General features: G+C 39.6%; 1 protein-coding gene across 1 annotated transcript in view; it reads right to left on the bottom strand.

Annotated features, from left to right (window-relative positions):
• Nucleotides 1–22,740, bottom strand: part of ZSWIM6 (zinc finger SWIM-type containing 6) — a 105,191-nt gene that overhangs the window by 17,018 nt on the left and 65,433 nt on the right. Inside the window, exons 4-9 of the mRNA XM_088533160.1 lie at nucleotides 22,375–22,525; nucleotides 8,631–8,810; nucleotides 6,905–7,081; nucleotides 6,475–6,621; nucleotides 3,447–3,593; nucleotides 1,318–1,578 (exon numbers count right to left, since the gene is read on the bottom strand). Coding sequence (XP_088389286.1) covers nucleotides 1,318–1,578; nucleotides 3,447–3,593; nucleotides 6,475–6,621; nucleotides 6,905–7,081; nucleotides 8,631–8,810; nucleotides 22,375–22,525 — 1,063 coding nt within the window. The remainder of the gene's footprint in view (nucleotides 1–1,317; nucleotides 1,579–3,446; nucleotides 3,594–6,474; nucleotides 6,622–6,904; nucleotides 7,082–8,630; nucleotides 8,811–22,374; nucleotides 22,526–22,740) is intronic.

The following is a 22,740-nucleotide window of genomic DNA, read 5'->3' as shown; positions in this document are numbered from 1 at the left end:
GCACAGTAAAACAATACTTGAACCCGTCACATGTTTCTCACTACAGCAATTTCCTAGGCAGTTACTTCAGCAGATTCCCCACTATGATCATTCATTTACTACTCTTGGCAATCATGAAAAGAGTATCAGTGATCGAAATAGTGAACTGGAAGTATCAGGGAACACTTGAGATAAACCTTGCTTTTCCTTTATGAAATATCCTTGACAGTAAATAAATGCAGCAAATTGATTCAATAAGCCGTAGGATATGGGGGTTGGTAATAGCTGAATTGAGAGTGTAGCTGCCCTTGTCCAAAGGCCATAAAACAGCAGCAGACCTGCACCATAATGGGAACTCTCACTGTGATGCAGCTTCTCTGCAGTTTCAAATGGCACCATCAGTAGGGGCCAAAGTCTTTTGAGCAATAATAGACTCAAAGCCTTAGGCCTAACCAACATACAGCATCACTTCTAATAAGGAAGAAGTTTTAAAAGACACATTTCTTACAGAAAGCAATCAAAAATTCTTTGACCTGTATAACTGTTCAAAACCCGCTAGTGCACCGTTACATTCTCCACTGTCCCTTAAGCAAGCAATCAAAAACTTGGACCATGCCTTGGACTATTTGACTGCTTTGAAGTATTTTCTTCCATTTAAAAAACAAAAATTAGGAAGAGAACCTCAGAACCCTCTGAAGAGGAGATTTAAGTACTACATATTAAGACCTTTTTAAAGCTGAGGCAAAACATACATTTTTTTCTACTCATTTTAAAGCAATCCATTATGATCACTCCCAAACATGAATTGCTTGCCTCAGCCAAAATTTAGTCACCAAATCAGGACCCAACTCTCAATATTTCACCACGCATTTAGATTTTCATGTATGATACACTTTTTTTTCTAATTCTTACAAAAAAAAAAGTTGCTGTTTTTCTGTACCATCAGCTGTAAATTTAGGTGAGATAAAAATCTTCATCTTTTACGAGGTCACCCGTCCCTTTCCAGACTAAAAGTGAATTAAGAATTTGGCTACCTGAGAATTATTGATGATAATCAATGACTTTATTATCTAATTATGGGCCTGGGTTGTATAATTAGGACACTGAGTTGATGACGAGCATCAAATCTAAAGAACAAAATGCAATAAAAATTAAAATTAAGGGGCGTTAGTAAATGCCTTATCTCTACAGTCATGTGATACTTGAGTTGTATTGACTGGGAAGGAGATTTTGCTGGAAAAACAGCTTATTTGGAAGTCATCTTCCAGAGGAAGCGTTCTGTGGGGTTTTGTAAATGAAGACAGTTTAAAGAAGTAGTTAGCATCTATATTGAGCTACCTTCTAATAGGAAGACTGCTTGTTTTCGAAAAATCTTCACGAGAGTATCATCCAATTCAATTTCCTGTAGCTTAGAAATGAGCTGCTCCTCATTTCGACAAACCTTCTCTTGTGCATACAAGCCATCTGGCATTATTCGTTGCTGTCCCAGCCCTATCAATGCTACTTCCACAGCCAGCGTTAAATAAGATTCCCCTTCTTCTAAGAACTTATGTGCAGGCAGGTGCTGGTACTCCAGAGATTTGCATTGCCCCATGTTCTCTGTAAAGGGTGACACAAAAAGAATAACACATCAAAAAATGCCTCCAATCCATAATCTGTCTATACACAGATCTGTCTAATCTGCCTAATCCCACATTTACAAATGCTTCCTTTGTCAGTATTCTTTTTTTAATAATATAATTAATTATATAAATCTGAAAATCCAATGATTCAATGTAAACTACCCAATTCAATTCTACAAGGAGGAAATATACAAAATAATTAAAAAAAAATCACACCGAATCACATAATCACAGAATGGTTGAGGTTGGAAGGGATCTGCAGAGATCATCTAGTCCAACCCCCCTGCTCAAGCAGGGACACCAAAATAAAAGCTTTCATAATTAAGATGCATCATATAGAGTAAGGCAATTTTATTAATTCTATTTTAATGAGACCGAATTTAGAAAATCCATTTCTTTTTTTTTTCTCCACTAGTTTCTGTATGTACTTAAAGCCTCGTTGTGGCATAAAGTAGAAAGGGATGGCTGCTCATATATCAGCACAGATTTAACTCTGAAGTTATTATGATTTTGCAAATACAATAGGCCTTTTAAGCATATCAGAGCTCTGTTAAGTGTGGGGTTTTTTTTAATGTTACAGGTATATTTATGATAAACGTGTATGTTTCTAGATGTTATTTCCAATAAAAGGCTTAAGAGACTTTTATTAAAGTAAATAGTAAAGATTACTTGCAAATTCCATACAGATCTAGACATAAATTGTTTTAAGGAGTACCATTGCTTCAGCAGATTGTATAGATCTAACACATGACAAAACTTTATTCCAACTTCTACCAGTTTACAGTCTAATTTAGGAACAAAAGAGTTATTACGGACAGATGTAAGGAAATGGGCAAGTGCAGCAAACAAGAAGGCGTCCTGCATTCAGTAGACTGTGTGTGCAGAGGAAGGTTACTTTTCAACACACACTATTTTATTTTCATTCGTTTTTTTCCTAATTGCAAGCAATCTGATTTCTGAAACTTTACTTAAAAGCTCTTCCAGAAGTGGTGGAGATGAAAAGTAGAAGCTTAGTGAAGAAAATCTAATTGAAGGAAACCTAACTGAATAAAATGAAATTTGAGCCAAAGCCCAAAGAGAGTGGGATACACATTTAGAAGAGCTGTAGGGAGATGGTCGAATCCTGTTTTTGTCCACAGAGAAGACAATAAAACTACTGCAGAGATAGAAAGAGATAGTGGATAAGGTATGAATCAGTCAGGCTCCTGGGAGGCAAATATTGATTAAAATGGGCATATGCATCCTAAATCATGTCCTCATTCTGAAGCACTCCCTTCCAATTCATATTCTTTAAAGACCAAATAGACCATCTACTTCAAATATTTTCTATAATTTCTAAGAAACATAGCAGAGAAGTGGAAGTGGCAAGAGTGGCTGCTACAAAGTTTATTTGGTTTTATTTCAAGGAAAACTTTCTTAACAATGAGGGTGACAGAGCACTGGAACAGGCTGCCCAGAGAGGTTGTGGAGTCTCCTTCTCTGGAGATCTTCCAAACCCGCTTGGACGCAGTCCTGTGCCACGTGCTCTAGGTGACCCTGCGTGTGCAGGGGGGTTGGACTAGATGATCTCTAGAGGTCCCCTCCAACCTTAAGCATTCTGTGATTCTATGAAGTGTGCAATAGAGAATTTTTTTCAAGAATGAATAGTGGTGATTTTTGAAGTGTTTTCACTTAATTTAAAACAAAACTTCAAACACTTTCTGTCCCTCCTGCTTCCCTAGGGAAGGAGAATTTGAGTTCCGAAAGTTCGAAAACACTGTTTTCAAAGTTAATTCTGAATGGAGAAGTAAAATGTCCTTGGTTACTCAAGACCTATGTGAGACAGCCCCCTTGGCACACCCTTACCCGTGAAGTCTGCAAATCCATGGAAGCTCTCATCATCAACCCGGCACGCTTCCATCAGGCTACTGAAGAGGGTGCCGATCGGGTCCAAGGGGTGTCCCACCCAACCTTCCAGGTTCGTTATTGAGGTTACTCCTTTGTGCAGAAGTTCTGTATTCAGAAAAAAAGGAGGAGGCATCAGGGGAGAGAGTGAATTTCAGCCATTCAAAACAATGTAAAACTTATTAAAATGCTTTCAGTACAACATTCCAAGTATTCTCAGTAGTCTCTGCTTAGAAGGAGAAAACAATGATGTGCTTTACGTCAAATATACTGCCCTTTGTGATTATGTTAAAAACAAAACAAAACAAAAGAATGAAGGCCAAACATCATTTAAGCACTATCAAAGTCCACTATGGGTCAAAAATCTCAATGGCAAAGCCACCTTTTACTAGACGCTACTAAGATTTCTGAAAATGTCTGCTAAAAAAATTTTCATTTTTTGTAAAACTCTACCACTATCTCCTCACTCAAAAGTTACAGTACCATTTATACGTTTTCAGTTAATTTGATGGCCCTGAGAGAAATAAATGAAAATACTTTAAAGTATGTTCTATTTCCATAAATAGCACACAAACTGATCTTGAATCTAAGTATTTATTGAGGCAATAAATTCAGAATGACAGCTCCTTTACAAAAAAGATAAGAAGTTTAAATGAGGTATACAAGAATTTGCCCTTTAAATTGATCAAGTGCGTTTTTATCAATCTAAAATTTCAGTCAAAAAAACACCTCATAAGCTACTTTGCTTTGTAGGCTTCACCAATCACTGAGAACATAAAAAAGTTACTGTTCAACACCATGAACTGAAGGAAGTATGATGGTGCTAAAAGAATTAATAGGTCTCCCAAATCCCCTTTTATGAACACTCTTATGACTGTAACTTCCCTTTGATTCCAATTCTTGTTTCCTCTATTCACTACTGAATTATGACAGATCAGATGCATTAAGGACGACCATTTAAAAACGGTGTACAAGCCCTTATGGATGTCACGTTTCTCTACTTACCACAGACTAACATGTATCTGCCTCTGCTCTCTTACTCATCTTTCTGATGTTTAATACTACAGTTTTAAGACACTAGAGAGTCTGTTTCCTCTCTATTTAAATGTGTGGAGCTACATGATGAAATACAGCTAGTGAGCTGTTGAACTGAGAATTGAAGGGAAGTTGTTTTTTTTTTTTTTTTTTTTTTTGGGGGGAGAATTGATACGGAATAAGAAAAAAAAAGTGAATCATCATCTTGCTAATAAATAGCATGTGCTAAAGCTTACAGGCAGAAGCAAGTAATATTAATAGAAAAAAATAATCACATTCTCTTGTTACTAACTCCCTTAGAGTCTGTGTTGGCTTATGAGCTTCACTTGTGTCATGCCAAAGAGAGGCTTCAGTCACATGTACACGTTTGGCTTCAAATCATTCAAGTGGTTCTATGGAGGTCAAATCAGCCACACAAATAAAAGTTAAGTAGAAGCATGTGGTGTTTGCTGAACTGAAACCTAAAGCTAGGCTGCAGATAACCTGTAGAATTCATCTGCTTTGAGATGACCAACACATTTCAGAATACTAAAAGAGTATTTAAAAATTCCAAACATGAGAGAGGGGAAAAAATAAAAAAGCAGATTGACAACATAAAAATGACAAACCTTTTTGTTTCACGGTAGGTTGGACCACACATTCCACATACTCCATTTTTATTTGCAATATGATAATATTATTTGATAGTTATGGAAATTGTTCACATGGAAGAGGAACTTAACAGAAATACTAAATGCCCAGACACGCAGTTACTGGGAGTAGAAAGGAGAAGTCCTGTCACCAGCATACCTCCTACGGACACCAGCAGACCCTTCACACGTGTCAGTAGCGCCTGCATACACACACCCTCCTTCCCCGGTCCCCAAACTGATTAGCTCAGAAAGCTGAGAAGCTATGGGGTGCTAAGGGAAGACAAGTTATGTGATGAAATCATACAGAAAAGTTTTTGCAACTGTTTTTAAGTTTTGTTTAAATCTGGGAAAGCACAACATTTCTGCCTGCACTTTGGGCGATGGCAAACAAAACCTGAAGCGTAGAGGAACTGCCAGCTACTTTCTTTTTCATCAGGTGCCTACCTTGTCTTCATTCATACTTCTAGATGTGTTTTTCCTATGTAAATACCTTCACTTGCACTTAAAAAAAATTACACACATGACTGCCCACTGCAGAGGATATTTATGGTTAAGAGTAGCAACTAGGATGGAAAATAAAATTAGAATTAACATGTTCTTACAGTAGTTGAGATCATTGATCATTTTCTATGGTCTTTCTTTAACACAAAGCCAAACCTTCCTCCCCCTGCTACCTCAAATTTACAATGCAGTTCAATGCGTGATTATTTTGAACAGGAAGGGCCACATGGCATAGAAACGATATCCAAAGGAAGAACACGGGGGATCTTATAAAACAACGGTCATTCCAAACCTCCTTTTCAGTGGCATCAATCGAATTCTGTTCATAAACAGTAAAATTCTTAGTATAATAAGAGACTCTTTTGGAACAAACTGTTGAATTTGATGCATTTCTGTAGCACAGACTTTGCTTCGGTATCACCTGTCAGCCTATGCTTCCATTTCAGAAACACACAGCTCAGCTCTCCACTATGATAGAGAGGGAAAAAATGACTTAAAATACCTGACACACTGAATACAAGGCTCTATTTAACAGCTTACAAATTACACAGAGGCATATTTACACTGTGTAACAAAACACCCTGATTGGGATAAAGGTCTAGTCATGTTGGATGTACCACAAGCAGCAGAACACAGTCCTGGCTCTGGAGACCTGACAACCTGACATCCAGAAAGTTACATTACCACCACAATCATTTGCAATGAAGAGTTAGAATCAACTCTTTTCCTTAGTTTCAAAACCAGTTTTCTCCCACAAAGGTCTGCTCGAGTGTCCCGACACGGTGTGCTGCGCTCTGCCCGTGCCTCTTGCTCACATTTACCTTTCTTCTGTGCCCGGAACATTTCCAGCTGTTTCTGCTGCTGCCTTCTTAGTGTGTTAACAATAGCTATTGCTAGTCTCAGTGCTTCTCTTGGGTATCCGTGAGATCGTAATGCATCCACCCTCGCGCAGGCTGTAGGAACATGTTCTGAAATGGAAAAAATAATTGGGGAATAGCAACGCTTCCATGTCTGCTGTGGCCTGTTTTGCTGGGTTACTCAAAAGGGCTTTTTTGTTTGTGTTTTTTTGTTTTGTTTTTAAAATTATGCAAAAGAGACTTAAAAGACTACTTCTGAAGCAGCAGTTGAAGGGAGCCTCTGTTCTTTTTGCCAGGCTTTTCATTCATGTCCCCACCATCCCCCCAAAATAATGCCATAGAAACAGAACAAAGCAGCAAGTCATGGAAACGTCTTTCCGGTTTAGCCACTTACCATGCCAGAGGGGCCACCCGTGAGAGTCAAAGAGCGAGTTTTCAGTGTCGTCATGGTAACAGTAGTTGGTGTATAGGTCACTGCTGATAATGTGCTGCAAGTGGCTGTCCTGCCAGTGAAGGTCGCATGCCTCAATGGCTCGCGTGAACACCGTCCGATGCGGCCTGTTCGATGAATCTGTCATTTTCACAAGTTCAGAAAGCTGCATCAGCTCTTACTCATTCACATACGAATAAGTCATTCACAGTATTCTTGTCGGCTGCCTATTCTCCGCCCGCAGCCCGTGGTGGCCAGCCTGGCCCCCCTCCGCAAGGCGCAGGCTGCAGATGACATTTCACATCCCATCGCCGAGCGGACTGGACGCAGGCTGCGCCATCCGCTCTGCGTTCAGAAAGACACGGCTACAAGACAGCAAGACTAACACTACATAGGACTTTGCCAAGGGAACAGCTAAAGATGAAGGGCATTCAAAAGCGTGTACAGAACACCCCTAACTATAAACTAGGAATTGTACAGCACACAGCAACGTAAGCGCTCCCAACCTCTCTGCTTCTCCCACAGCTGCGAGAATGAGGGATGGACAAGCATCATTCAAGGGACTTCTACTTGCTTTCTTTGAGAAGTGACATGAACTTTTCTAACACCATGGATATAATTTTGTGTCATAAACATACATAATACTGTAAAGGATGCACTGAAACCATGGAGCTAGCACAATGCCCATTGGAAATATTCCTATGGCAAAAGCAGTCTCTTGACATGGCCCTGTCTATGAGCATTGAGACCCCGTATCAGAGCTGCTGCCAGGATGCCCAGGTTGGGCTGAACACAAACAGATCCAGACAGAAAAGCACCTCTGCAGGGAGTTACATGTTGAATGAACTCTGTCCCCAACTAGCTGTGAGATTTAAAAAGGAACGAAATCTAACTATGTCCTTCCACGGTAATTTTCCAAGAAAAAGAAATAAGGAAAAACCCTTGAAAGCCCAACTCTGCCATAGGAAACAAGCACTTAATTTTAACTTTATCATAATTGTATGAAATATGTACCAAAATCTTATTGCTATAAGAAGGGTTTTTTTTCACAGTTAAATATTCTGCATCTCGCCCAACTAGCAAAGCAGCAGCTGTTGCTTGCCAAGTAGTGGACAGGGCTTCCGTCAGATTTGGTAACTGCATTTTAGATTAGACAGAGCCTGATATTGAGCAAGTAGAGACACCTCCTCCACGAAGGCCGGGCACTGCCTCCGCATGCGCCACTCACCTGGCAGCGCAGGCTGCAAGCCACACACTGCAGACCACAAATAGCTGCTTTAGTTTCTCGCATACCCAATTTAATTCAGTTGCACAGGATCTCTCTTTAAATAAGAATCAAAGGCTTTGTAACTACAAACAATGAAAACCCCGACACCGGAAGGGATATAAGATTATAGCTCAAGCAAAGGAACAACAGGGTTTTACATGACATACTTCAAGGACATCTGATTTTAATGTAACAAATATTTAGAAGGACTAAGTGAAAAGTTAGAAGATCTAACTAAACACAAATACTTGCTTTGAAAACACTGCAACCCCAGCATTAGTGAAAATAAACTGACACTTGACTGGTCAATCTTCAACGAGAAAGTCACTCATCCCAGGAAAGTGTGTTGAATTCTGCAAGGCTAGGGTACATAAGATAGAGGTTATAGTATATGTTGCAGTCAGTGCATATGTTTAGGCTCACCTTGGTTAGCATTTGCACCCTGAGGCAAAGCATTGGTTAAATTGGGCAGCTCGTTTCCATGGTTTCCATCTTCCCAGGGACAAACATCCACACTGTTCCATTTTTTCAGCTGTTTTAGCCAACTGGCCTTCTGCTCCAACTTGCAGTGGGGATTTAAGACTATACACATCCACAGAGCACCTGATTTTAAAAAAATTGCTAAATTATGTTTTCTATTAAAAACGCAGCAGCCAATGACTAACTTCAAACTTCTATACTGTAATATGTTTTCTCCCCTCAGAAGCTACACTTTGCTTCCCACATAAACCTAATTGCAGATAGACTGAATTCTTGACTCTGAATCATGGAGACAATGTGGCCAGTTGGAAGGCTGCACCAAGCCAACTTTCTTAACCAAAAGACATTAAGTAGGTCTTCACAGTGTATAGCTCATCAGAGAGGAATATCAGTCAAGAGCAAACAAGAACTTGCATACAGTAAGGGCAGGAAATTACCCTAGCTTTTATTTTAGTTTTGTACCCAAAGTAAATCTTGTTTTCTAAGAAAAAGAAATAAATATTTCCCAGCTTTGCTTTACAGAAACCAAATAAGTGCGTTAGTAAAACATGTATTTTGTACACATATATACATGTGCAAAACCCAGCAGCAGTACTGCTCATCATATAATACATTTTCAATCACATCTGGATCTCGGAGACCTACTCAGTACTGTTTCTGTGAGGTCTAATAGCGACAGACATTTTTACTGCAATTACTTCAGTAATTTGGTTACACTGAAAAATTTGTTTTACATTTTCTCTTTACAGAGCTCTAAGGGAAAGCTAATTCATGCTGGCATTTCACACATATCATCACTTTAGAAACCTGCTCCCTGACACCGCATAACAGGGCAGGCATAAATACATAAGGGTTTCTAGGAACAATTTTCAAATGGAAAGATTTTTCTCTAAATCAGCTGTTTCTTGAACTCTGACAGAAGCATGAAGACGTCTGAAAGTGCTATTTAGCAACAGTTCATTTGCTCATTAAGAATGTATTTTATACACTACAAGAGATTTAGAGAATATGCCTAAACTATGCAATCTTCATGACAGGCTAAATAAAATAAAATGACAATGCAGCTGGTTTATACAAGACAGTGAAATTCTCACACTCAGATATCACTTTGCTCAGTAAGAATCCAAAATGGATACCCCTAGCACAGGCCATCACATTGCACTCATTCCTCGAGTAACTCAGCGTGTTGATATGCCACAACACCGGAGCCAGGGGGAACTGACCCTGATCCTTAAGGCTGTAAGTCTCCAGATACTCAGAGTGACACAGAATGGGGAAGCAACACCAAATAAATCTAAAAACCACCTCAAAAAAAGACGTGTGGAACACCAAAGAGGGATGCTACACTATCACAGATTACTGCTCAGTGTTTCTGGGCTGAAGCAAAGGAGAAATGGAGTATTTTAAACACAGAAGACTGACAGAAGACTTGCTCTGACTATTTGAGCAAGGCAGAGCACGCACTCCTGATTACACAGTGCCTCCTCTTTCATTCCTTGGCCTCTCAGGGAGGCCACCAGAGGCCAAGGGCTTCCCTTGCTGTCTCCAGCAGGCCCACCACGCCTGCGGAGCACCGAAAGGGCGGCACGTGGAAGAGGCATCCCAGCGTATGCCAACCCTTTGGGGATTGCTTTCGTTTCAAGAGGAAAGCCCTGCCAAGGATAACCACACCGCTAGCAGCTACTGTCTCGGAAATCCTGGCTATTTTGATGCAAATGAAGCACAGGGATAAGTGTATTTCTAATAAACCTCATGCCAATCTCAATAGAGGCCAACTGCCCCCTGCTCCGGTGTCTCCAGTGGCATTGGGCTCCAGGAGGCTCCTGGGGGCTTTGCAGGCTCCCCATTCCTGCAGGAAAAGCAGGCCAGGCAAAACTCCCCGTCTAGGAGAGAGGGGAACAGAAAAAGCCTGGGGCTTCGCCCCGTAGCGCTCCAAAGGCAGCCATCTGGGAGGAGAAGCTTAATGCCAACGACCCCACACTCCTCGGCCTCTTTGGGTTGCTGTTCTGTGTTTTTTTTCTTTCTTTCTTTTTGTGTGTATTCGCCTGTATTCATATTTCTTGCCTCCTGCTCCCCAAGTGCCTTTGCTTGAGCCCTGACATCTGCTCCATTCTGGCTCTTTCAATTCACTGGTTCCTGTCCTGCTTCTAGCACTGAGGAGTCTCAGGAAAATGCTCACTTGTGCCCAGATTTTACCACATGCCAACTAGAAAGAGCCTGGAGGACATCTTTCTATTTAGCTCCGATACTGCTTCACTGGAAGCCCCCTGGAGCTGTCCCTTAAATGTCACCACTGACCTGAAGGCTTCTACTGGCCTCAGACCAGAGATTTTCTTTCTGCCTAATGGCTGCTATACGGGGAAACTGCTGAACATGCTTATCCCTTATTACAGATAAGGGTCATGGAAAAGCCAAGGGCAGCTACTTGCAAATTGCAGGGAAACACATTTAAATCAATTTCTAGGGACTTCAGCCGGTAAATTGCTGATCACAAGAAACTACATTCAAAGAAGCTCCCCAAAATACATTCCTGGTATTCTCAAATAAGTTGACTTGTCTGGCTAGATTTAATGATTTCACCAATGCCACTCACAGTATGAGCAACCACCTCATTAAAGGAAAAAATATAGTATGAATATGTTTGTGTTTACATATTGTATTTTTAGCTCTCAGACATTTTTCTCTCTTTCTCCTGTCTCCCCTTCCCCGCAGGCATCAGAGATCCTTTCATAGCAGAAGCCAATAAGACAGAAACACTCCCCCCCCAGCCCATACACAACTACTTGCTACCAAAACAAAAGCAACATTCTCGTTTGGATCCTTAGAGCATGACCCAGTACAAGTGTTCACAGCAGAGAGGCAAAATATCACCGACCAATATGCAAAAATTTTTACCCACAAGACAATTGGAAGATAAGTCATGCTGTGACTGCAATTTGATATTAATTTCACAAGGGAATGAATATTAAAACTGTCACATTGCAGGGAGGCATTGCCTATTTTGGTTCAACAATAATCCTCTTGACCTGGAAAAGTCAGCTTTGCCAAAACAGGCCTTTGGTTACAACAGCCCTCTTTTTGGAACCGCACTGCAGTAATTCATCTTCAGTCCACCTCATACCACAAAAAATAGGTTCTCTTATAGCTCTCTGCAGTGTGTACGGGTGGACATGAGTACGTTTGCTTTTCTCCGTAGACATCCATACCTCTGGATTCATTCAGGAGAGAGACAGCATGCCTTTATACTGATCAAAATTTAAACATGCATATTGAAAAACATTAAAAAGTATTCAGTCACTGTAAAAGTAGGTGTAGCAATAATTACATGGTCAGTGTATGCATGTATTCATGAACCTAAAGGAAGCGCAGTGAATATATACAGACTCTCCTTAGAGATTAAGCATTGTTCAGTTTCCATAAATCCTATTATATTTTCTTCTTGCCTCAGTAAATGTGGAGGGAAAGAAAAACAATCCCAAACCACTAGCTTTAATAGTGGGTTAGGACACTGAGCTATGTATAGATTCAGCCTACAATTCGGCTTGATCAATTAGAGTCCTCTCAAGAAATCTGTTTTTCCTAGAAATATTATGGTATATGCAGTTTAGCTGGAGTCTGCATATCCTCATTTACAGCACCTCAGTAATCATGGGCTGAAACTTGGCCTTTGCCTTGGAATTTTACATTTAATATACTTAAGATCAATATGTTCATTTGCAAAATTAAAATACGCAAGTTATAGATTAACCTCTACTTTCATATCCCTTTGCTCTTCCCATTAATCCAAGTCTGCTATTTACAAAATAAAATCCCATAAATCACCAAATTAGTAGCATTCTATCCATTCAAAGAAGACGGAGCCAGGTAATCAAGATCATTCCCTTTATGCAGCAGACAAATCAGCTTTAGCGCTGCTGCACACTTGCCACTGTGCCCCATTTGAGCCTAATCAATTCTATTACAAAAGCATCATTTTACAGCATTGGAAGTGCCAGAATAGGAACAATAATAGGAGATGGAACCTATGACCCCTTTAAATAGAAGTGTCAGCAAAGCATTTTAAAGTGCTTTACATCTGTTGCTTAAACACAGTCCCACTTTCACTGGGCCAGCCACTTGGAAGCCTCAAAGGCAGCAGTATATGATACTTATTGCTTCTCAGGAAGAAGGACAAGTGTCTTCAGAATGACTGGCAAAACCACCTCCCTTCTCCAGGCACCACGAGGTCTCCATTAGAACAAAGCATAATCAGGAGTTCCCCTGGAGAACGGGCCAATTAAGCAGTTGTTTTTATGGAACAGTGAAGATAGGCAAAGCACTTCAGTGCTGCTCTCTCCTCGACAAGAACCCCAAGGAAAAGTACTCTTGGTTTTCAGTTGGATCTAAGTTGCAATTTTATTCATAAAAACAATTCCTTAATGCACTCTGTTTTTTCTATGCAGTCTTAAGAAAAAGAAAAAAAAAGAAGCCTGCTATGGGTGCTGTGTTTCTTGGAGAACAGAATGTTTCATTTTGCTCTAATTCATTCTATTACTGAATTAAACTTTGATGTATTGGTCTTGACAAGTGCTTCATGCTGATTGTATTGTGTATGATAGTATAATCACTCCCCATGCATTTCACACTAGCTGGCTGATTAATGCAATAGATTACCTGCAGCACTGATGGCAAGAGGGAATCATTGCCCTTCTGCACAGTGAACTCTGAATGTGTGTTAGAGGGAGCGTAGGTGTAACACAGAGACAAAAATATTGAGTTCCGTAAGCTTCCCCTTCTCTCTCCCTGCGTATCTGTGTTCCAAAGGCTAAGGGCATACATGTCTCCTGATGAAAAGAAAGAGGTATTTGCATTTTGAGATTTTGCTGTAAGCTGTTATCAGCTACATGCCCTGAACTATGCGAATCAGGTAATGAAAACTGTGGCTTGAGTTTTCCCATACTTCCCATTCTGTCACCTTTTATCACAAGGGAAATAGCAACTAACCAAGTACCTCTGCCATTCTGCATGAGCCCTTTGTTCCAGGTTATGACCATTTTATTTGGCTTTACAAAGTGCTGGACCTTTACAGACCCTCCCTGCCACTCGACCACAAGCACAGAAACGGACTCCAAAGGCACCGTTTACTGCACCATTGCTGGTGACTACCATCTCTCCTCAAGAGCACCCTGGGGTCTGCCACAAGCCCATCGGTTGCCCCTCTCACTCGCTGTACCCTATAACCCATTATAGTCATCACAGCAAGGCAAGGGCTTGTCCACAAACACAGAGGAATGTATGGAGCAGCTGCCAATCAAACTCATGGATTTACTTCCCTAACATCCACAGCCCTGGTTATTCACTCATTTGTAATAAATAAAAGCAGTACTATCACAAATAGTACAAAAATACTCCTTTATGAGTATCTTCAGATGATTCTCCACAAGTTTTTTAAGCAGCTACCAAGGGAGGTAGCAAATTCAGTGTGTGCTCTTGCCCAAGACACAATCTAAACATTTTTACCAAATGTTGTAAGTGCTACAAATATACAAATATATTCCCAATAATTAGTCTCTTTTCAGAGAAAAGTTATCATGATCATTAAGTACAAATAATAACCAGACTTCTATTCTTTTTTTTTTTTTCACAGAGAAGAAGCAATTCCTCTCCTCTGACTTTCTTAGGAAGATGCAGAGTTGAAAAGTTAGAAGTTCATCAACAAAACAAAATCCACATAAAAGAAAGGAAGGAAAATGTCTCTCATTTAATAAAAAGGTATGGTAAGTTCAAACATTCTACTACATAGTGGGAAAAAGACAGAAAAAAATAAATATGATCACCTCTATTATGCTCTCAGAACTTTAAAAAAGACAAGGAACAGCAACAAAAACACTATAAATGGCCAGAACACATTCTGATATCTAGTCTGACCTTGTTCATAGTCTAAGATTCCCTAAATTTACTGTTGCTTTAATTTCAAAAGTGATGATTAAGCTTTTAAAAAGAAAAAAAAATCCATATCAAATTTCAATTTTAAAAATTTGCATTAAGAAAATCTATCACAGTTTTTGGTAGGCAGTTCTGCTGGCTGGTTTCCATGATTCCAAATTCTAAGCCTGTTTCTGGTTGAATTTATCTATCTTCAATTCCAACTTTCACCATCCTTTTTTTGCATGGCACAAAAGTGTTCCACACTAAGACTTTTTAGTCTTAGTCTTAAGTAATTTTTCTATGTAGCTTTTCTTTTAAATCACGAAGGAGACCATTCTTCTTCATCTCATTTGATGGACACAAGCACACTGGGATTCTGGCACCTTTCACTTTCAACTACTTTTCTGATTTTTCAGTTATTTTCCCACTATTCATTCAAGAAAACAAACTGGAAAATATCACAAAGACAGATTGGTGGACTACAGTGAAGCTCATTGCTTCTTCTTAGTTCTGATATTTACTAGACATGGTATCACAAAATTAAGTGAGAGTTTAATCTTCCCGATATATTAAAATCATATTAAAATAATTTCTCCTACGTTTGTAGAGGAAAAGGAAAAAGGAATGATAAGTACTGGTTGGGGTTGGAGTAAAAGTCTGATCTCAAGCTCAGAAATCGGGATTCCTCAGATACGGCCACAATTAGATTCGTGCCAGCTCTAAAACAAAAAGATTTTTTTCAGAGCATTTGTAATAAAATCAGTTCAGCATCTTACAAACAAAAACTGTAAAAAATGTTTTAAAGTAGATTCTTGAAGAAATTTATCTCCTATTGTCAGTTTCCATTCAAAAGAATGGAATTTTTCTGTACAGCAACAAAAATAGACCCTAAGACTGTGCTTAGAGACTAAAGGTAATTATTTCTACCACTATTTTTCAAACCTTGTAAATGAAGTTTTTCCAGAGGAAAGACTACCCTCTTTGAAACAAGCAGTCACTGACTATCACACTACAGCCACAAGTATTCTCCACTCAGGTATGTGTTACGACACATGCCAATAATCTGCTGCTGCTCCCAACAGCAGAGGAGGGAAATCATCCACAGAAAAGATGGACAGAACCCATTTCTGCAGCATCGCAGCCGGGCCTCAGTCCCAGGGGTAATGAAGGTGACAGCAACAATTGAGACACTGTAGGGCCATGACAGCAATTTCTTTAAGTTGTCAGCCACAACTCAGGCCTCATAGCAGCAAAACTGTCCTGTGATGCTAGCTCAAATACACTGCTAATTTAGTGCCTCCAACAGCATAAGTCATTCGAATATACTGGCATATATTAACAGCATATTCAGTGAAAAAGGAGATGGAATAGTATGCGAGTGAACCAAAGATATATGTATTTCATAACTGTATAGCAACCATACATCAAAGACTCAACAAACTAACCTTAAGAAGAGGATTATCTCTTAAGCAAGAGTAGCCTACAGAAAATTATATAGTTGCATCCAAAAACATGCATAGGATACCACTATACCGAGAAGCCCCATGATGAGAGGCCAAGGGAAATCGCAACGCACGTTGCATCGCACCTCCTCTGGAACATGCATGTTCCTATAGCTTTCACCTCAAAATCAAGAGTTTAAGATAAAGTGCAATTGACTAATCTAAGCTAACAAAGCCAATTTCAAGTAAATTCATTTTCTAAAAGTGGAGGGCATTTGTACCCTTGTCAATATTAAGAACCTCAGTTCTTAATTAGAACCTCAATTATCCAAAGAGATTATTCTAAATGAGGCTATAAGCTTGGCACTCAGATTTGAGAATTACAGCCTCACTGTACCATTTTAGAAAAAAAAACACACACACACGGGAAAAACCAAATGATTCTATTGCAGAAATGATTCTGAAAAGGAATTGTACTATTTTATGCAGCTCCAGAAAAAAATGCTATTGGGGTGCAAAAAGCGTAATGAATGCCTAACTTCTGTGATACCTTTTCATGGCAACACTTGAAGTAGTCACCAAATCTGGCAGCAGGAAGGAATTTCTCTAGGGGCAGACCAGCAACAAGCCTAGGTGCTTTCACCCTTTTTTCCCTTCCCTTAAGTAGTAGGCAGAGATGATGTGTTTAGGACAGCTGGCACATCCCATTCATACAAGTTTGTCTCTCTAATTGCAAAGGGAAGGAATGCCTGAGACTGACAGAAATATAGGTGGAGAATAGCTTCATTTAGTTAAGACTAGAAGAAACTAAGGTAGTATTTTCTAAAAATGAATACAAATATCTATCGGAAAAAAAGCGGTGTTTTTTGAACCAAAAGCCCCACATTATTTAACACTCAAGCATTAGCTTGGTCATGGTAAAATATTAACTGCATCTTTTTAAACTATTCTATTCTCACTCCTTCCTTAAATTCAGTATTTTAGATTAAGTTTAGATGAGGAGCAAAGAGTTTAGACACGATCCTTCAGGAAAAAAGGTGAAAAAAAACCCCACAAATATCAGCAAAGACTCCTAATTAGACCACCAGAATATTTCTACACTGAAAAAGCAACCTGCAGTAAAGCACAGTTGTAGTAGAAAAGCTGCTAAGACAATGCATTAAGCAAAGACGCATGACACACTGAAGAAATGCCTTTACAAGAACAACTTATTTACTGTGCATAACAAAGGATTTTCAAAGTGTCACCCATAAAAGCTTCATGCCATGAATAAGGCTCACAGCAGTATCACGGAAGGCTCCTACACTCAAAAACATTAGATACCAACAAGTGGTTGGGGTAGACAGAACAAGCTTATGCATTAGGATGTAGAGAGCACCCACCTGGAAGAACAGATTACCTTCAAGTTCTCCTCAACTCTGAAATATGAGAATCAGAGATCGGAACGAGCAAAGGCCAGAATACATTGGCCAGTTATCCACTGCCCTGCCTTGAAAGAGCTTTTGGGATACACCCACTTCCCTGGGATACAGCCATCTTATTTTTGTTCCATAAGAAGATATCCCTTGACTTAAAAAACAGCTCCCCTCCCCATTAAATGACTCTTAAATATCAAAATGGAGGAAATCTATTAGAAATGTTTGTTTTGAAACATGTAAATTTTGTGAAGTTGCTTCACCGCAAAGGCAGGCAAGAGGATATAAAGATACTGAAAATGGTAGTTCACAAAAAAAAATATATCTGATCCTGTAATCTACGTGTTGACAAGCTGTTGGGCTCCATCACTCCACCAAGCAGTAGATACTTGTCTTAGATTCTTCTACTTGACTGCTTTCATCAGATTAAGCATCTGGGATTTAATTTAACAGTTTCAGCTTTATTAAGCTGTCACAAGAGCAGCCCCGCTTTGATAACAGTAGCTGCTCCAATTATGGCTTGGTTTAGGGTTGACAAGTATAATGATTCATTCGTGGCACATGAGAAGCAATAAAAGGTTGTTTTGCATTACAGCTTTAAAAATGTGGGCACTTTTTTCATTTAATTTGTCACTTAGCTTTTGCTAAGAGGACATTTAAATTGCAGTAAAAGGCAAATGGGGCTTTTAGTTTAAATGTAATCCCCATATTTAAATGATCTGTAATGGCGCAGCGTTCGAGTGGGAACACTATTGTTTCACAGTGGGCCCTGATGGTGACATGTGACATTTGTATTCAGGTCCTGTATTATCCATGTGGCTAAAGGGCTTCCAATTTCATTTCACAGCCAGAAGCCTGCAGAAAACACCAATTAACTTGCAGATCCCATTTGCCGACAAAACTCAGCCTCTTCTCGATGTCTGGCATCTGGCAGTTCTCAACATTTAATTCCAAAGCAGAGCCTTGTAGCCATCATGATCCCTGTGCTAGGGCACTAAGTCAAATTTTCCCCTTTTATTAAGGATTTTTCCCCACTTTTGTAGACCACAAGCAATTTTAACTTAGTTTTTGATGGATGAATATTCAAAAATTATTGCTGAACTAAGACTATATAGACTTTTTTCCTCAAGAGTATAAAGAAGGTTAACTGACCTTTTCTTGAAATCAGAGATCTCTGATCTCAGCCATCAGCAGATATTTACTGTGCATTTCCATATTCCTCCATCTTATCAATGCAATTTAATTAAATAGATAGACCAAGGGGTTTCATTTAATTAATCATTTAAGTGCTGAACCATCTATAGAGTTAACATCTAAAGATCAGCATGTGAAATTTACCTACTGAGATACCCCTTAAACAGCAACAGCATGGACAAATCCTGCTCAGCGACAAACTCCGCAAAGTGCATTCATATATTACTGTTCCAAGTTGGAAGCGATCACCAATGCATCACTGAAGTCACCCCTAAATCCTTCCGGCTTGAGAATTAAATAAGCTAGTCTTATAGCTTCAACCTACAAGCTTGATCTTGCCAACCAATCTGGAATCTAGAAAGTAGCTTTTAGCTCAATACATTCTTTTGAGGTACCATAGAAGAATCAACATAATTACAGTATTTTTCTGATCTAAAACCTTTAAAAACAACAACAAAAACATATAGCCACCTGACTTGAGGTTCTTAAACTGCAAATTGGTTAAGAATTTAGTATTTTGTATTGACTTCCTAGAAAATGGCGAGGCTCACACTAGCCAGGAAGCTTCTGGGGGAAGAAAGGCAGTGCGATGGGGGTTGGTATCTTTACTTATTTATTTTTATTTAAATCAGCACCTTCAAACATTCAAACTCAACCTGACCTCTCCTGAAGCTAACAGACGTTACCAGAACTTCAGCAGGAATGCTGGTGAGAGTCCAGCGCGCCCGTGCCAACACACAGTGCCAGAGAGGAAGTGTCAGTTAAGCTCTGGCTCCAGCGAGCCAAGTGAGGAGCAAAGCTTGAAGTATTCAAGTAGGCTGAAAATCCGAGGGCAGCCTCAACCAGCTGCAGGCCTAACGGTTGGCAGGCAGCACCCCAAAGCGAGCAAACTGGCCTTGATTAAGTGGACTCTAGACTCATATATTTTTTTGTTGTGTGCTAAAATCCTTCATAGCTGCAATGTTAAATTCTTACCTACCTGTGAAATAAATGAGATCAGAGCTAAGGCTTTTTCTTAAGGACACAGATAAACCCCAATCTCAGGTTACTCTGAACAGATACCAAAAGGTAAGCAGGCAAAGGCCTGTCCCAATCCCTAGACTGATATTTTAGTCCCACCCTAGAGGAATACAACAAGGCAGGAACTAGACATTTTAAGAACACGATGATACCATCACCCCCTTAGCCCACGTCTGAGCTATCTCTGCCACTACTGGCGCAGGTCTCAGGTCTGCAGGGACAGTCTGCTCCTACCTCTGCAGGTTGTTACTGTAACTCCGGTCTGCCCTAACACCTCCTCGGCCTTTTGAACATTCATGTTTATTTAGAGAAGCATGTTCACCTTGGAAAAGGATTACTTTTTACCTTGAGTGAAATTTGAGATGAAATTATAGCAAAAACGTGGCAGCAGCTTGTACTTTTCACACAAGGTGGGAGTCAACCCAGAAAGACTAATCAAGTTAACTGTAATTTTTACAGAACTTACTAAGCACCAGTGGAAGGAATCCCACCAATGCAGGAAAGAAGTGGACAGCTTAGCAACGTAACCACAAGACCTACAGCTAGAGGTTACGTTACCCAGTTGTTGTTCTGCCTTTACTCTAGTGCATGCTTGAAGTGGGCTGCTACGTATTTGTAATAGAAACTGGTACGGGATCAAAATATTGTGATAGTGTTGCAGGCGACAGAGCAGTTCAGGACTGCTATGGCAGGAACTTAAGATTACAAATACAATAGCTGGGGTAGTAGTGAGGCTAGGAATTTGCACTACAGCTCTTTGAGGGTGGCAAATATAATTCTGATGAAACAAGGTAAACTACTCAATTCAATTAATGTGAAATATTGGTTATTTGATGCTGCAGGCAGAGAGATTCCAATTTCTCCCCCTTCAGGTGGATGCTGTCAAGGAGATGATGTTAATATGAAACTGATGAAACAAGAAGAGGAGCCACTAAGACAATTTATCAAAACCTTTCATGTTTATTGGCAGCATGTGGTAAGACTGCTACAGGTAACAGATGGAGAACACATTTCTGTCTCTCCCACCACCTACCAGCTCAACCCACATAAGCAACGAAGCATGAGACCCTCCAGTTTTCCGAACAATGAAATTTTGCCGTGTGTATGTCCATCTAAGCATGAGGCATGGCTGCAAATTTCCCTCTCCCCCTGTCCTGCTTCAAGTCAAGACCAGACCAGAAAAATGACATGCTAAAAGGGTTATTAAATTTGAAATAGAATGGTTATACCCACACTTTCTGACAGAGCCTTGTCTGCTCTGATTTGAAATCTTCCTCCACTGAAGTTCACAACTTCAGCCAGGTGACCAGTGCTTTACTGACCTAATGCTTCACCGTGAGTAAGCACAGTTTATGCTAAACAGACTCCATTTGGTCTTAAGCCCACTAGACATCAGAGAATAAATCAGGGTTGTCTTTATCCTATGCAAGTGGAAAACGGAAGTCCTACTTTTGACTTTTCTGTTCTAAATGAAGATTTTTACTCTTGTTTTTATTTAATTTCATTTAGCTTTATTCTGAACCTTTTAAAATTTATTGATTTTGATTTTGGCTCTTTCAGTGTTTAGAACTTACCCATGGATACTGCCTATGCATTTTATATACATATTTCATTACATACAGTATTGACCAGAATACAGCTGAACACAAATTGCTGTAAGACTAGATTTCAAGTGTTTTTCCAAACTGAGGAGGGACATAGGCAACTACTCCAAGTTCCTCCTGGACAAGACAATTCTGTTTAGGCAATATGTCTTCAATTTGAGAATCTCCACAATCGCATCCGAAACCTTACTACAGCTAACACATACTACATTAATTTCTTCCCTTATACACTTAATGAGTTATCTTTTAGAGAAACAAATTAGATTTACCATTATATTTTCAATAACTGAGGTTGTCTTTTATCATTGTTATCCTCTGCATGCTTACACACCAGCAGGTTAGTGGTTTGTTCCAGTACCATACACGCTACAAGAGCAATGCTGGTGGTCTGTCGATACTTCCTGCCACCCACCCTTCTTTAAAAGATCAATGACATTTACCTTTCAGCAGCATTCAGTTTCCCCTCACTGCCCCAAATTCTCATAGGTTTTTCAGAACTTCTGAAGCAGTCACAAATAGTTTAAACTGTGTCAGCTAGTTTCTGGATACTGTAGAGCAAGCATCAGACTCTACCAGTTTAAATAGTCTTTTCCCATTACTGCTTGTGTTCTTCTAACTCTTCTACAACTTAGTTGTGTATTCTGTAATAATTAACACTTGCTGGAAAACAGGAATTGTTTTAGTCCCCTTATTTGATCTCATTCCCTGCTCAATAATGGGCTTCTCTCCTTTGCTACATCTTCTTCTGTGAGGAGTATCTTTTCATACTTTCAACAAATATTCCGTCTTCTATCCCTCTCTAGTGGTGAACAGACTTCTTTAGCCTTTCTTGTTTTTTTTTGGTCTATATACTTACCCTTAGTTGTATGGATATGTTTCTCATTTTGTTTGATTCGTTTTAGTTCCCCAAGTGATTTACAGCCTGCTGCAATTGAATGTTTTTCTTACCATGCTGCTTCTCCTTCCACTGCTACTTTCTCATGCAAAACCCTGCAATCTGTTCGATCTAGTAGCACGATAAAGCTTCACCCCCTCCCCCAAACATTTAATTGTTTCTGCATTATACACATGAACCTCTAGATGATTGCGAAGTCTGTGCATTTACCCAGTTCATCCCAGAGCTGCCTATACTTGTCAGTCATTGCAGTTCCTTGTTGTCTCCAAAGTGACAGGCGAGGGTCAGCCATGAACTGTTCTGTTATCAACGTCAACATGCGAGCTCCATTCGAATCTCTCATCTTTAGCATCTCTCGCACCTAGAAAATGAGTCTTTTAATACAAACTTGGAGGAAAAGAACACACACATAGCATAAATAATTTCCTGCAGTGTTAAGCATTCTACCTCTCTCCTAACTAAGTACAATTAATGTAACTAACTGAGGTGAATTTTTGAAGTAGAAAAAAAAGTAGTCTGCCTTCCCAATTTAACAATGACTGTGGATTTCAGTATGTCATGGCAACTCTTCAAACA

Source organism: Tinamus guttatus, unplaced genomic scaffold (genome assembly GCF_059628265.1).
Source record: "Tinamus guttatus ecotype Peru unplaced genomic scaffold, ASM5962826v1 Tinamus_guttatus_pri_ptg000488l, whole genome shotgun sequence".
NCBI classification, from domain to species: Eukaryota; Metazoa; Chordata; class Aves; order Tinamiformes; family Tinamidae; genus Tinamus; species Tinamus guttatus.
Note: the sequence above shows the minus strand (reverse complement) of the source record. Positions and strands in the feature narration are given on the sequence as shown.